At 50.3% G+C, this 15,506-nt stretch overlaps 1 protein-coding gene across 2 annotated transcripts in view; it reads left to right on the forward strand.

Annotated features, from left to right (window-relative positions):
* Acacb (acetyl-CoA carboxylase beta) overlaps positions 1–15,506 on the forward strand; it is a 67,164-nt gene that overhangs the window by 10,056 nt on the left and 41,602 nt on the right. For both annotated transcript variants that reach the window (XM_042673419.1, XM_042673420.1), the window contains exons 2-14: positions 996–1,128; positions 3,055–3,193; positions 4,708–4,817; positions 4,984–5,065; positions 6,575–6,673; positions 7,285–7,394; positions 7,509–7,619; positions 8,609–8,818; positions 9,020–9,190; positions 11,729–11,890; positions 13,538–13,701; positions 14,735–14,885; positions 14,985–15,088. In XM_042673419.1, coding sequence (XP_042529353.1) covers positions 996–1,128; positions 3,055–3,193; positions 4,708–4,817; positions 4,984–5,065; positions 6,575–6,673; positions 7,285–7,394; positions 7,509–7,619; positions 8,609–8,818; positions 9,020–9,190; positions 11,729–11,890; positions 13,538–13,701; positions 14,735–14,885; positions 14,985–15,088 — 1,746 coding nt within the window. The remainder of the gene's footprint in view (positions 1–995; positions 1,129–3,054; positions 3,194–4,707; positions 4,818–4,983; positions 5,066–6,574; positions 6,674–7,284; positions 7,395–7,508; positions 7,620–8,608; positions 8,819–9,019; positions 9,191–11,728; positions 11,891–13,537; positions 13,702–14,734; positions 14,886–14,984; positions 15,089–15,506) is intronic.

Raw genomic sequence — 15,506 nt, forward strand, 5'->3', positions numbered from 1 at the left:
GCGACTCCCGGGCTTGGTGCTCTTGCGGATAGGGCTAAGGTTAGATCCATAGTCTCCCACCCTCCTGGCTTGCTGTGTTGAAGCAACTGTTTATTTTAATTTATTTATTTTGTTTTGTCAGTCATGGGGCTTGAATTCTGGGCCTGGGCTCTTCTGTCCCTGAGCTCTTCAGCTCAAGGCGAGCACTCTACCACTTGAGCCACAGCGCCACTTCCAGTTTTCTGGTGGTTCATTGGAGAAAAGAGTCTCAGGGACTTTCCTGTCGGGGCTGGCTTTGAACGGTGATCCTCAGATCTCAGCCTCCTAAGTAGCTAGGGTTACAGGCGTGAGCCACCAGCACCTGACTGATGTAACTGTTTATTTTGTGCCCGACACCCTTTTTGCCTTTCCCTTCCCTTTCCCTTCTCCTGCAGCTAATACAACAAATGACAGCTGGAGCTGTTGGCCAGCTGGGGAGGGAAGTGGATGAGGTTGCATGGAAGAGCTAAAGCCTCATCTCTCCAGATGGGAAGGTCATAGATGGCGTCTCAAGTGGAATGATACTGTTATGATATGATGGCTGACGCCTATAATCCTAACTACTTGGGAGACAGTGATTGGGGAATCACAGTTCAAGGCCAGCCTGGGCAAAGAAGTTCATGAGACTCCATCTTACAGAAGATGGGTGGTATTGTATAACTAGAAAGGAAGTCTATAATACACTTAACACTTACAGGCATGAACCTCTAGTGCCTGGATTTTTTTTTTTTTTTTATTCCTAAATTAGGAGCGGGCAGGTGAATAGGATCCACACCGTCTGAGTTTGTGCACCAACCCAGGCTTCGGTGCCCCCCCCCCCCCCCCGTCTCCTCACTGATGACCTCAGGGTCCCTGGGAGGTGAACATGGTGACAGCCTGGAGCTCTGGGCTGCTCCATTGCCTTCACTCCCTCTGCGCGGAGCTCTGACTCGTGCCTGAGCCTTCCCGCTCTCCCATGGCTCTGTCTTTCTCCACAGGCCGAGCATGTCAGGACTCCACCTCGTGAGGCGGGGCCGTGAGCACAAGAAGCTGGATCTGCATCGAGACTTCACCGTGGCCTCCCCGGCCGAGTTCGTCACGCGATTTGGTGGGGATCGGGTCATCGAGAAGGTACAGGGTCTGGGTGGGGCTGGGCTGGAGTGGAAGGACCCCTCTTCCCCTCGCCCAGGCTGTGAGGGGCCATCTTCCCATGACGCTTGTACTTAATGCTGGTGGAGCTCTTGGCTCCCACCATGGCCAGATGCAACAGGTGCATCACCCCATTTCACAGGGAGGGAGGCTGAGGCCCCTGGACCTGTGAGTAGACACAGAACCCTGAGCAGCTTTTACGAAAGGCTGCTTTCCTGGTTATTTGATACGATGCATACAACCCAGACACCCCCAGTTTGGACCAGTTGCCATTTATGAATGCTCACACCATCCCTCTTCTCTCTCACAAAAGCCCAGAACCCTACTCTTCGGTGGTTCCTAGTGGAACTACATACAGAGATTGACATAGGTTGTTGCTAGAAAGTGGTAGAGCCAGGATTTGAACCTGGGTCACGTGGTTGCAGAGGCTTGGTCTGATCTATTTGGGAGCAGTTGAGCACAGCAACCGCATGGCTTATTGAGGGTGAGGTGGGAGGCCTCCCGTCACCTCCGCTACATTGTCCTGTCTCATTCAGCCATCCTGCATGTGCTGCTAGTGATTTTACAGATGAAGAGACTGAGGCTGAGAAGCTGGGATTTGAACTGGCTGTTGGACCCCAGTAGTGCAGTTTTCAGATTCCCCAGCCTGACTGGCTGAACACAGGCATGCTTCCACCCTGCCCCAGATTTAATCACCTGGGAAGGATCCAGAAAGTGTGTTTTTGCCACACTTGGCCAGAGACTGTTTCACAGCCAGCCCAACTTGTGGCCAGCGTTGAATTCCCAGGAGCTTAGGCCAGAGAGAAGGAAGAGGCCTGGTACGCATTCTGTCTTCACCGCGACCTTGGCTTGTCCTCTGCCACAGCCTGAGGATTAGAGCAGCCATTGGACCCTTGGGCTTCCTAGAGTGTTCTAGAACAGATAGGGGGCCATTCATTCCCCTTGCCCTCCTCTCCAACCTTTGCTTTGGTAATAAGGTCCTGGGCACTGTCCCTGACCTTTTTCCACATAGCTGGGATGATGGATGTGAGCAGCACAGCTGAATTTGAGTGTCTCTAACCCTTAGCTAGGAGAATGGTAAAATCTCTTTCAAAGGGAGGCGGTGAGGATAAAAGCAGGTAAAACACCCTTGCACTACGGTGTGGTACGTATTGAACACTAAGAAATGCCAGCGTTGATCATAGTAGTGCTCAAAAGCATGCTCAAAAGCCCGCCGCTTCTTTTAAGCACTAAAGCAGAAAGCATGTTATCTAGGAGTCATTCTTTAGATCTGTAAAATTTTGGAGAGTAGCTTTTTATTGGAATTTTACATGCCAAGTGCCTTTCTACAGATTTGTAGTTACATTCCTTTGATTATACCCCAAATCATTTCTTTTTTTTCCCCAAATCATTTCTTAAGCAAGTGTCCCATTATATTTTATTCCTCTGAGTAAATATTATCTAACATAAAAATATTTAGTGTGGTGTGACAGTCAAGCATGAAAAGCTAAAATAACTTCTGCCAAGAGCAACTCTTATTTCAACTGTGAGTGCCACCCAGTTGTAAAAATCACACTAGTTAAAATTGTAACTAAATCTAATTTCTAAACATTTGGATTTACATAGAAAATTGGAAGTGTATATTTGATTTCTAAAATAAATTTGTATTATTCAAAGGAGAAAAAAAAAAAGCCCGCCTCTTGTCCCCTCATCCATTCACTCCATCATCCGTTCATCCATTCCCTCGGCCTTCCATTCAGAGGGCTGGCAGACTTTGAGCACCTGCTCAGTGCTGGGCTGGGAGGGGCCGTTGAGGAGTGCTGTGGGCCCCACATCAGGCTCTGCCGCCGTGAGATGTGCGTGGAGGTGTCAGGCAGCTGCCAGCGCAGGTAGATGTGCATCTGCCTCCTTTCCGGTTTACCTGTGCAGGTGCTCATTGCCAACAACGGCATCGCCGCGGTGAAGTGCATGCGTTCCATCCGAAGGTGGGCCTATGAGATGTTCCGCAATGAGAGAGCCATACGCTTCGTGGTCATGGTGACCCCGGAGGACCTCAAGGCCAACGCAGGTACATGAACCTCACCCCTCCCCTGGTCATCTTTCCCTGCTCTCTCTCTCCTCCTCTCCCTCCTGGTGCCAGAGTCCCAAGATACCTTCCCAAATCCATGTTTATTTGCTCTTCCTTTATATATGTATATGTTTTATGTTGGTCCTGTGTCATGAACTCAGGGCCTGGGCGCTGTCCCTGAAGCTTTTTTGCCCAAGGCTAGTGCTCTACCACTTGACTCATAGCTCCACTTTTGGCTTTTTGGTGATTAATTGGATTTAAGAGTCTCATGGACTTTCCTGTCTGGTCTGGCTTTGAACTGCGATCCTCAGATCTCAGCCCCCAGAGTAAGTAGGATTACAGGCCTGAGCCACCCACCCCTGGCTCCTTTCTTCCTTATTTAATGACAATGCCTGCTGATCACAAGAGCAAACCAGATGCCTTAGAAGAGAGTAGTGGTCGTTAATCCACAGAATGGAAGTCCTGTCATTGTTCTAGCCGCTTGGGGTCTTTTTTTTCCAGATGTTTCCCCCTGCCGCTGTTCTCTGCTATGTTGCAGCCACTTGTTTGGTCTTCTACTTGCTCACCTATGTCTCTTAAAAGGAATCATTTTGTATTAGATGATTCTCCCGCTGCCTGAGGAGTCTTGTCTCTTTATAGCTCCTTCTCCACACAGCAGCCTACGTTATCTTTTGAGTCTCATCATACCCTTTTAAGAATGCCTCAGAAGCCGGGGTGCTGGTGGCTCACACCTGTAGTCCTGTCTGCTGAGGCAGCTGAGATGTGAATCACAATTTGAAGCCAGTCTGAGCAGAAAAATCTGCAAGACTCCATTTAGCCAGTAAAAAAGCTGGATAGGAGGTGTGGCTCAAATGGTAGAGCACCAGGCATGAGCAAAAAAACCCTCCTCAAAAACCAAGCGGGAGGCTCTTGAGTTCAACCTCTAGTATTGGCATGTGCGTGCATGCGCACACACACACACACACACACACACACACACACACAGCACACACACACGCACACATACACTGCTTCAGAGGAAACAACACTATCCTTGGTGCCAGCAACCTCGGCATCATCTCCTGCGTGGTCACAGCCTTGCTTGTTTCTCAGCCCCCTTTGACAGATGAAACCATTTGAGACCCAGGGGTATACGGACCCAGGGGTATATGTTTACCACTTGCCCACAGTTGCATAAGCAGCATGTGACACAGGCTGGGTGAGAACCCTGGCCTTGAAATCAGAGCATTATCCTGTGGGCCTTCCCCATGCTGTGCTGATACTTCACATCCTTTACCTGGAGCAGGTAGGCCTCATGTCCCTGCCAGCCTCGAATCCTCCACCATCTTGGCAGTCTGCTTCCTTTCTCTTCTTCCAGGCCTTTTCCAGGGCACCCTTGTTTTCACCGAATGAAAACCGCACTGAGTTTTATTCCAACTTTATTCCGTTTGTCCACAGCCGTCATGGCCAGAATGTGGTTGCCTTGACTTCAGTCTCTCCATACTTGTTCCCCTTTCCTTCCTGCTCCATCCCAGAGTACATCAAGATGGCAGACCAGTACGTCCCTGTGCCAGGAGGACCGAATAACAATAACTATGCCAACGTGGAACTGATTGTGGACATTGCCAAGAGGATCCCTGTGCAGGTAAGGCTGGCCCCGGTGCCCACAGCGGGGTGGCGCCCTGAGCTCTGGAGCAGCTGAGTTCCACCGTTCAGTGTGGTTCGTAGGACATGGCCCAGAGCTCTGGGTGGATGGGGGCTCGGTTCTTGAAGATGGAAGGGTCTGAGTTCACCCCTTTCTGTATTTGCAGGCGGTGTGGGCTGGCTGGGGCCATGCTTCCGAAAACCCCAAACTTCCGGAGCTGCTGTGCAAGCATGGGATTGCTTTCTTAGGTAGAAGGTTCTATCCAGCAGGGTTGCGAGCACTGCGGCATGGGGTGGGAGGAGGCTTGTTCAGCATCACCTCTGCTTCTCCATATGAGGCCCAAGTGGACTCAGGGATGGGCGGGCCCATGTCACCATGGTTCCCACAGCAGACTTACAGGAGGCCAGTGGAGTCCTCTGTGGTGTTTCTGTTGGTCTGATGGTTGTGGGCAAGTTCAGATTTCTGACTCTGTGTGTGTGTGTGTGTGTGTGTGTGTGTGTGATATTTTTGAGAGGACCACGTGTTTATCTGGGTTGTTCTCAGGCCTGACACCTTGATCACCATCTGACATGATTAGATAAAAAAATTATTGTTTGGGGCTGGGAAGGTGGCTCAGTGGTAGAGCGCTTGCCTTGCATGCCTGAGGCCCTGGGTTCGATTCCTCAGCACCACATAAGAAAAAAGCCGGAAGTGGTATAGCGCTAGCCTTGAGCTGAAGAGCTGAGGGACAGCGCCCAGGCCCAGAGTTCAGGCCTCCACAACCGGACCAAAAAAAAAAAAATTATTGTTTGGAGGCACCTGGAGTTTTATTTGTGCACATGCTTGTTAAGTCTGTACTTGTGTACATTTGTTAACACAGGACATCATGAGTGCCATCAGGGTATCGGTTTCAGGACTTCCCAAAAGACACCAAAGTCCTCCGCCGCTCAGACCCCTCCCTGTATAAAGCAGAATTATTTTTGTGTGCAACCTCTTGCCCAGCTATCCCTCTCAGATGACTTAAAATGTTTGGTACACAGCAGAGCTGCGTTATACCGCATTCATTTGGGAATAATGACCAAAAATGTTAAAATGGATACCTGTATGCAAGTAGAATGAGGAGTGGCCGTCCTGGGATGTGGAGTCCCTGTGACAGAGCCTGCAGGCCCAGGAGGCCGGCAGCCTGGCCCTCATAGAAACACTTCGCCACCCCACAGTCCAGCTCTTTCTTTACATGCTAGCTTGTGTTCTCTGCCCAGCCTTTTGCCTCCTGACAGGGTGAATTAATGTGTTCCCCACACAGCTGAGTTATAACCTACAGAGGTTTTCAGACCAGATGTTGCAAGTTGGTGGATGCAGTAGCAGACTGGCTGAGTTTTTCCTACCTGGTGTGAGATTAAAGCTCCCGGGGAGCTGGATCTGAATCCTTCCCTCCCTCCCTCCCTCCTTCCCTTCTTCCCTCCCTCTTTCCTTCCCTCCTTCTCTCTCCTTCCCTTCCTCTCTTCCTTCCCTCTTTCCCTCCCCTTCTCTTTACTTTCTTCCCTTCCCTTCCCTTCCCTTCCCTTCCCTTCCCTTCCCTTCCCTTCCCTTCCCTTCCCTTCCCTTCCCTTCCCTTTTCCCTTCTCTTCCCTTCCTTCTCCTCTCCCTCCTGCCTTTCTCTCCTTTCTTTCCCCATTCTTTGCCCTCCACCTGGCCTTGCCACTGTGCGCTTGTTTGCTACTCGGCTTCCAGAGTCTTCCGACTGAGTCCATTCTGCTGTCCTTTTCCTGACTCCTCAGGTCCCCCCAGTGAAGCCATGTGGGCCTTAGGAGATAAGATTGCTTCCACCATCGTGGCTCAGACCCTGCAGATCCCAACCCTGCCCTGGAGTGGAAGTGGTAAGAGATTCTGGCCTTTGTTTTAGGGGAACCTCTCCGTCTAGTCGGGGAACAGGAGTGTGCTTTTAAAAATTCTTACGTTTAGCCAGGCATGGTGCCTCATACCTGTAATCCAAGCAACTCAGGAGGCTGAGGTCTGAGGATGGAGGTTTGAAGCCAGACTGGGCAGAAAAGTCCATGAGATTCTTTAACTCCAGTTAACCAGAATTGGGGGTATAGCTCAAATGGTAGACGCCCCCTTAAATTAAAACACACACACACACACAAAAACAACAAACTACCCAGTGAATAGCACAAGGTCCTGAGTTCAAGACCCAATAGAGGTCCCCCGAAAAGAAAAAAAAAATGATTCCTTTGGGTGGTTGGGATTCTTTTTGGAGTGCAGTCCGTGTTGCTCTAGGGAGAGGCAGTGTCAACTTGATTTCCTGGGGGGGGGGGGTAGAGTGGGGGGGGCCGGTGCCAGGTCAGTCTCAAGGCGTAGAAGAGGCAGCGAAGGAGGCTGGAAGGATGGCTCTGTGCTTTGTTGGTCCGGAGCAGCTTGGGTGCTTCCCGGGCTGTGTATTCTGCCATCCCAGGGCCTGATGGTCTCAGCCTGCTTTGTGCCTCTCCAGGTCTGACGGTGGAGTGGGCAGAGGAGAACCTGCAGCAGGGGATACCCATCCACGTCCCCGAAGATGTCTACAGCCTGGGCTGTGTGAAGGATGTAGACGAGGGCTTGGAGGTAATGGCGGAGCTAGTGCGGGGACCTGGGTGCTAGACTTGCCTCCTCGTCCTGGTAGTGGTTGGTTGGTTCCTGTCTCATCTCTGAAGAGGCTCGTTTGTCCTTGGCCCTCAGGCAGCAGAAAAGATTGGTTTTCCATTGATGATCAAGGCTTCTGAAGGTGGTGGAGGGAAAGGAATTCGTAAGGCTGAGAGCGCCGAGGATTTTCCCATGCTGTTCAGACAAGTGAGCGGTCCCTGGGCCCTCGTGGGGGTCTTTTCTTTCGTTGGCCACCTGATGAGTTCTCTCAGCATCATTTTCTGATCTTCCAGGAGGGGTTTTCAGGAGCTGGGTCTGTGGCTGTTTTTTTTGTTTGTTTGTTTTTTGCTTTTATTATTTTTGTGAGTGGTGGTAGTAATCAAACCTAGGCCTTCAGCATGCTAGACAAATGCTCTGCCACTGGGCTGTGTCCCAGCTTTGTGTTAAAGATTAGTGTGTGTACACATCAGTACAGGGGCTTGAACTCAGGGCCTGGGCTTCTGTTCTCCTATCTTCCCACTTTCCCTCACCTCACATTGCTGGGGTGATAGGCACCCACACAGCACCATGCTTTGCTTTATTGGTTGAGATGGGGTCTTACGAAGCTTTCTGTCCAGGTTAGCTTCTAACTATGATCTTTTTGGTCTCTACCTTATGAGCAGCTTGGATTACAGGCATGAACCACTGTACTTGGCTCTGAACACACACGCATATCTATCTATCTATCTATCTATCTACACATATATATATATAATTTTACTTAATTTTAATTATAATTTAATGGGTTTTGAATTCAGGACCTGGCTGAGTTACATCCCCAGCCCTGAAAATGTTCCTAATGTAAGAATTCAAACAAGTCCAGGGTTATATTGGGGTGAATAAAAGCTCCTTTCCTCATCCCTTCCCAGTCTTTTCTCTGTCAGATGTAAATACTCTTTGTAATTGGGTCTTTTTCTTGAGCACAGAGGCCCTGAGTTCAAGCTGCAGTATTGGCACACACACACACACACACACACACACACACACACACACATACACACACACACACACACACACACACACACACACACACACACACACACACACACACAGAGCAGATTCACAGTGCTGTTGTTTGATGCTGTCTTTTGATGACTTCCAGAAGTTTCTGGAGCTGATTTCCCCATGGAGAGCCAGCAGCTGTATTTCCCCTGCAGGTGCAGAGCGAGATCCCGGGCTCTCCCATCTTTCTCATGAAGCTGGCCCAGCACGCGAGGCACCTGGAGGTCCAGGTGCTGGCTGACCAGTATGGGAATGCAGTGTCGCTGTTTGGGCGGGACTGCTCCATCCAGAGGCGCCACCAGAAGATCATCGAGGAGGCGCCGGCTACCATCGCCACGGCAGCTGTGTTTGAGTTCATGGAGCAGGTACGCTTCACAGAGCTGGGGCCGGTGGGGGGCGGCTGCAGGGATTTCAAGGCCACACAGGTGTGTTGTGGGTGTCGGCTGATTGCTGAGGTCCCAAAGCGTTTCCCTCATCACAGGTCATCAGTGGGCACTGGGCGAGGGAGTCCACAGTCCCTTCTGATTCCTAAGGCAATTGCTGGAAACCAATACCTCTTCCTGCAGTGTGCGGTGCTCCTGGCCAAGACCGTGGGCTACGTGAGTGCCGGAACCGTGGAATACCTGTACAGCCAGGATGGCAGCTTCCACTTCCTGGAGCTGAACCCTCGCTTGCAGGTCGAACATCCCTGCACAGAGATGATTGCCGACGTCAACCTGCCGGCTGCCCAGCTGCAGGTGAGCAAATCCCCTCCACCTCACCCCTACCTTGCCTCTCACCCTCTTCCTGCTCCTATTAGCCCTTCCTGCCTTCTTGCCCCACACCTAGCTGACTGTCCAGAAAAATGTTTCTTAACCGTTCATTTCATGATCAGATCTTAAAGACATTGTCTCCAATCCTTCTCCTGGGAGAGCTGTCCTGACTGAGATACTGTATGTATTCATGTTCCATAAATTTATCTGAAAGCACAGATAAATAAAGACGAAATTTTTTTCCACACCCCCTGGGGGACAGTGTCACTTCCATTGAAGACACATGACCTGCAGGTATGAACTCCGTTCATAAGAACTCTTAAAAATTTAATGTATCCTTCCTCTGTTCTTCCTTTCCTTCCTCCCTCCCTTTCTCTTTCCGTCTGTTCCTCCCTCTTTCCTTCATGCCTTCCCTTCTTCTCATCACCAGATTGTTTTTTTTTTTTTGTTTTGTTTTACTTGATGTCTTTATATTTTTTCCCCCCAGTCATGGGGCTTGAACTCAGGGCCTGGATGCTGTCCCTGAGCTTTTTTTGCTCAAGGCTAGCACTCTACCACTTGAGCTATAACATCACTTCTGGCTTTTTCTGTTTATGTGGTACTGAGGAATCGAACCCAGGGCTTCATGCATGCTAGGCTAGCAACTCTACCATTAAGCCACATTCCCAGCCTGTATTTATATTCTTTAAAAATTTCAGGAGAGGGGCTGGGAAGGTGGCTCAGTGATAGAGCGCTTGCCTTGTAATGCATGAGGCCCTGGGTTCGATTCCTCAGCACCACATAAGAAAAAAGCCGGAAGTGGCGCTGTGGCTCAAGTGCTAGCCTTGAGCTGAAGAGCTGAGGGACAGCGCCCAGGCCCAGAGTTCAGGCCCCACAACGGGACCCCCCCCCAAAAAAAACAAAAATTGCAGGAGAGTTGTGTGTATAATACATCCTGTAGTTACATTCACCAGTTAGGACATCGCCATCCATCTATCCATCCATCCATCCATCCATCCATCCATCCATCCATCCATCCATCCATCCATCCATCTACCTACCTACCTACCTACCAACCTACCTATTTTCCCCCATACCTCATTAGTCTACATACTTTTTTTTTGTCTGTATAATTTCTTTGGGGAAACATTTTGGAGTCAGTCTTTTGGGGGATGATTGGGCTGAACCTTTGTGAGGTGGCCCGTAAATATTGTAATAGAGGTGAAGCATCCCAAGAACAGGCAGTCCGGTGTAGTGTGTGATACAGCTGGTTCCTTTGGGAAGGAGAGCATTGCTGTGGCCTGGTTACTGTGCTGTCTACAGTAGCAATGCTCTGCTTTCTGGTATCCTCAGAGGTCTTACAGCTGCTTTTATTTGTGTGAAGTCTAGAATCCAACCCAGGAGGACACCTTGCATTTCATTGTCATGCCTCTTTAGTCTTTTTAATCTGCAGTATTTCCCAATCATAGTTTTTGTTGTTGTTGTTGTTTGCTTTGTTTCAATTTTGGTTGGCATAGGGGCTTGAACTCAGAACTTTGCACTCTCTATCTTGCTCATAGCTTATACTCTTATCACTTGGGCCACACCTCCAGTCTAACATTTTGCTTCGAGATGGAGTCTTAAGTACTTTTCTGCCTGAGAACTGGCTTTGAACTATGGGTTTCCAGATCTCAACCTCCTGAATAGCTAGGATTTCATGTGTGAGCCACCGATACCCAGCTACATTTTCTCCATTCTTGCCATTGGCTTTTTTTGTGTGTGGGCTGGGTACCAAACCTACGGCCTCCTGCAGCATTGGCACTTTTGCAGCATTTGGCTGCCTGTTTGTGAATCTGGATCTGTCTGGCGATTTCTTCCAGATCATATCACATTCTGTCAGAATTTAGTGCATCCTGAGAAGAGGTCCAAGCAGTGAATTGTGAAGGTGTGCAACATATAGCTGGTGGCTAGAAGTGTCTGGTTTTTTTTGTTTTTTTTTTTGCCAGTTGTGGGGCCTGAACTCTGGGCCTGGGCGCTGTCCCTCAGCTCTTCAGCTCAAGGCTAGCGCTCTACCACTTGAGCTATAGCGCCATTTCCAGCTTTATCTGCTTATGTGGTGCTGAGGAATCGAACCCAGGGCCTCATGCATGCAAGGCAAGCACTCTACCACTGAGCCACCTTCCCAGCCCCCAAGTGTCTGGGTTTTGCTTCTTCTTCATGCCAGTGTCCCTGTCACCTTCACAGAGCCTCCTGCCCGAGCATTACAGCCCAGTCGCTTCCCACTCTGGTAGCTCTGGGTGTCCAGGTTTTTTTCTTCCATGCACATGTTTCCCCCTTGTGTGACTTTGTTTCTTCTTTTCACACACTGTCTGCTCTGCGGGAGCCTTGTCTTGCGTTATAGATTTTTCCTCTTCCTTCTCCTATCCCACTATAGTACAGAAACCTGTAGACAGGCTCCGTATGTCTGAAATTGTTGACTGAGCCTCTTCCTTCATCACTGGGCCATTTGGGGCAGGGATTGCAAGGGGATGGAACTGATTTGGTGGCATGGGTTCTGCACTGTAGATTGCCATGGGTGTGCCGCTGTACAGGCTGAAGGACATCCGGCTTCTCTATGGAGAGTCTCCATGGGGGGTGACGCCCATTTCCTTTGAGACCCCCACCAACCCTCCAATCGCCAGAGGCCATGTCATTGCAGCCAGGATCACCAGCGAAAACCCAGACGAGGCAAGTGTGGGGCCCTAGGGTTTCTAGCATCTTCTATCTCCCTGGGTATGTGGGCTTCTGAACTCAGTGATGAAGAAAATGAGGCACGGAAGGAACGTGTCTTGTTTTAATCGGCTTCCTCTACCTGTGACACGTGCCAGGCACCAGGCAGATCCTCACACATTGCCTGGAGAGCCTGCCCAGGTGGGTGAGTCTTGTAGGTAACTCTCCATCTGGCGCTCATCCGGTGCAGAGCCTAGGTCCTTGGGATTCTGACCCCCCTGTGCTTTGTCTGTAATATGGAGTCCCACACTCCCTCTGTGGCTTGCTCTTTCTAGGTTTTGTAAAGGGCCACTGGCATGTCACAGTTCACATGCTTGCCAACTGATTGTCATGGGTCTCAGTAATTTACTCTGACGTTATTTCCTCGCTTCCTCTCATTTTTTTTTTTTTTTGGCGTCTGGTCATGGGGCCTGAACTCTGGGCCTGGGTGCTGTCCCTCAGCTCTTCAGCTCAAGGCTAGCACTCTACCACGTGAGCCACAGCGCCACTTCCAGCTTTTTTTCTTTTTGCTTATGTGGTGCTGAGGAATCGAACCCAGGGCCTCATGCATGCAAGGCAAGTGCTCTACCACTGAGCCATCTTCCCAGCCCCCTTCCTCTCATTATTGAAATTAATACACATACATAACTTTTGAGACAGGCTGTTGCTACGTAGCTTAGGCTGGCCTCAGACTCGCAATTCTCAGCCTTCCTAGTGCTGGATCATAGGTGTGTGCCATCATGCCTGTTTCTTCAAATTAAATATATGTCACATATAAACATATGTTGTTTAGGTTTTGGTAGAACTCAGGCTCAACACTTGAGCCATTCCAGTAGCCCTAAATTTTATATGTGTGTGTGTGTGTGTGTGTGTGTCTGTGTGTGTGTTATGCTCATACTGGGTGGGGCTTGAACTTAGAACCTAGGCTCTGTTCCTTAGCTTTTTTGCTCAAGATGGGTGCTCTACCATGTAAGGCATAGTCACACTTGCTGCTTTTTCTGGTGATTAAATGTAGATCAGAGTCTCAAGGCTGGGAATGTGGCTTAGTGGTAGAGCGCTTGTCTAGCATGCATGAAGCCCCAGGTTTGATTCCTCAGTACCACATACACAAAAAAAGCCGGAAGTGGTGCTGTGGCTCAAATGGTAGAGCAAGTAGCTTTGAGCAAAAGAAGCTCAGGGACAGTGCCCAGCCCTGAGTTCAAACCCCAGAACTGTCACACACAGAGAAAAGAGAGTCTCAAGGATTTTCCTTCCTCTGGCTGGGTTTGAACCTTAATCCTCCAATCTCAGCCTCCTGCCTAGCTAGGTTTGCAGGTGTGAACCACTGGTGCCTGGCTTTTAAATGTATTTGTAACTGATACATACAAAGTAAAAGTTGAGCCTCCTAGCCAACTCTTTTCTCTATATATTATATATAACTATGTATAAATATGTATTTATATATGTACATATGTATATTTAAAGACATGATGCACTCACATGGATCCACAGCGGGAGATAACAATGTTTGCTAAACGTTGCTTGGGGGCGGGTAGGGCTGCTGGCCCTTGCCAGAATTGAGTTCTGGTGAAAATATATCCAGAGTAATGACTTCTTCCATCTGGCTTTTCCCCATTGGGGCATCAGGGGTTTAAGCCGAGCTCGGGGACAGTCCAGGAACTGAACTTCCGCAGCAGCAAGAATGTGTGGGGCTACTTCAGCGTGGCAGCCGCCGGAGGCCTACATGAGTTTGCAGACTCCCAATTCGGGCACTGCTTCTCCTGGGGCGAGAACCGTGAAGAGGCCATTTCGTGAGTATTGCTCCCCGGTGCTCCCTCCCTGCCGCTGTACCGTTTCCCTGCCTCCCAGCTTTTTCTGTGTATGTGGTACTGAGGAATCAAACCCAGGGCTTCATGCATGCTAGGCACGCGCTCTACCACTAAGCCACATTCCCAGCCCCCAAGTGAAGTTTCTTAGGAGGATGTGCCCTACTGTGTACCCCAAGGTACACAGTTTCTGCAGGGCTGAAAACCCAATCGACAGGACCCCCCACAATGAAGGACCCCATCTTATTTCTCCTGTCTTGACATAGGCACAAAGAGAAGTAAAACCCAGTTCACTTTATAATGAATTGACCTTTCTTTTTGCTTGTTTGTTGATTGTGGGGCTTGAACTCAGGGCCTGTGCGCTGTCCCTGAGCTCTTTTTGCTCCAGGCTAGCACTCTACCCCTTTGAGCCACAGTGCCGCTTCTGTTTTTCTCCTGAAGCCATTGTTGCCCCCGCCCCACACCTGCTCACAAGTGGAGAAGCCTCACCTCCAAGAAGAGGTGCATTCATACCTCACCTCTTTTCCTTCCATTTCCTCCTGAGCCCGGTCACAGTGATACGTGTCCTCAGAAGACACGGCGGTGTGGCTGGCAAGAAAGCAGCCTGGGTGCTGGGGAGGCGAGAGACAGACTGAGCATCAGCCAGAGAGACAGGCTGTTTCTCCATCCACCGTGAACGACAGCCATAGTTAATAAGAGTGAAATGGTCGTGCACACACGGCTGACATTTGCCGATGATTGTCAGTAACTTTACACCGAGAATCTCGTGGTGATCCTCAGGGGTCCTCATGACGTCACAGTTACTCCCCCATTTTCCGGATGAGGAGAACCGCTGTCCGGGGAGTGGTTAAGCCACTGGTTCCTCAGCCTGTCCATGTTAAAGCTGAAGTGACACCCCTCTGTCCCAGGGCCCCTCTTGCCTCTTGTGTCTTCCTGGCACTCTAAAAACCATGCTACAGAATGTCCACAGGCATTCTACGTGGACTCGGAAGCTAGTGGCGTGCCCTTCCCCCTCTAGGAACATGGTGGTGGCTTTGAAGGAGCTGTCCATCCGGGGCGATTTCAGGACCACGGTGGAATATCTCATCAACCTGCTGGAGACTGAGAGCTTCCAGAACAACGACATCGACACCGGGTGGCTGGATCACCTCATCGCTGAGAAAGTGCAGGTGGGGAGGCGCCCCGTGTCTGTGGCTCCCCCTGCGGATGGGGGCTGGGGCAGGACACTGACACTGAACCCCCCTCCCCCCCCACCCCGTGTCTCCTAGGCAGAGAAGCCAGACATCATGCTCGGGGTGGTATGCGGGGCCTTGAACGTGGCCGATGCGAAGTTCAGAGACTGTATGACGGATTTCCTGCACTCCCTGGAAAGGTACTGGGCATCATCCATCAGCCTTGTCCCTCTTGGGGGGAGGCCATGGAAGGCAACTTGTGCTTGATTTAGGTGACCAATCGGTGACCAGGCAGTTGGTGAGCTCCTCCCACCAGGCTGCTTGTGCAGTGTCCAACCAGAGCTGCCCTGGAAGAGTCGGGGAAGGGGATTGGGTGGGGGGGGAGGTGGGGTGGAGAATTCGGTGAAGTAGGGTGGAGGTGGGGCTTGGGGGTCCTTGAGGCCTGGACAGACAGTCCAAGACAGCTTCCTGCTGACATGGAGTTCAGAGAACATGGAGGCGCGTTGAGAAGCCGCAGAGTAGATCAAAGATCATCTCTCCTGATGTTTCTTTCCCTGGTCCTCACCTGGCCACCAGGAGACTACTGGAAAGCTAGGCCATGGCCAGCTGCTTACCATC

This window comes from Dipodomys spectabilis, unplaced genomic scaffold (genome assembly GCF_019054845.1).
Source record: "Dipodomys spectabilis isolate Male_0828 unplaced genomic scaffold, ASM1905484v1 ptg000826l, whole genome shotgun sequence".
NCBI classification, from domain to species: Eukaryota; Metazoa; Chordata; class Mammalia; order Rodentia; family Heteromyidae; genus Dipodomys; species Dipodomys spectabilis.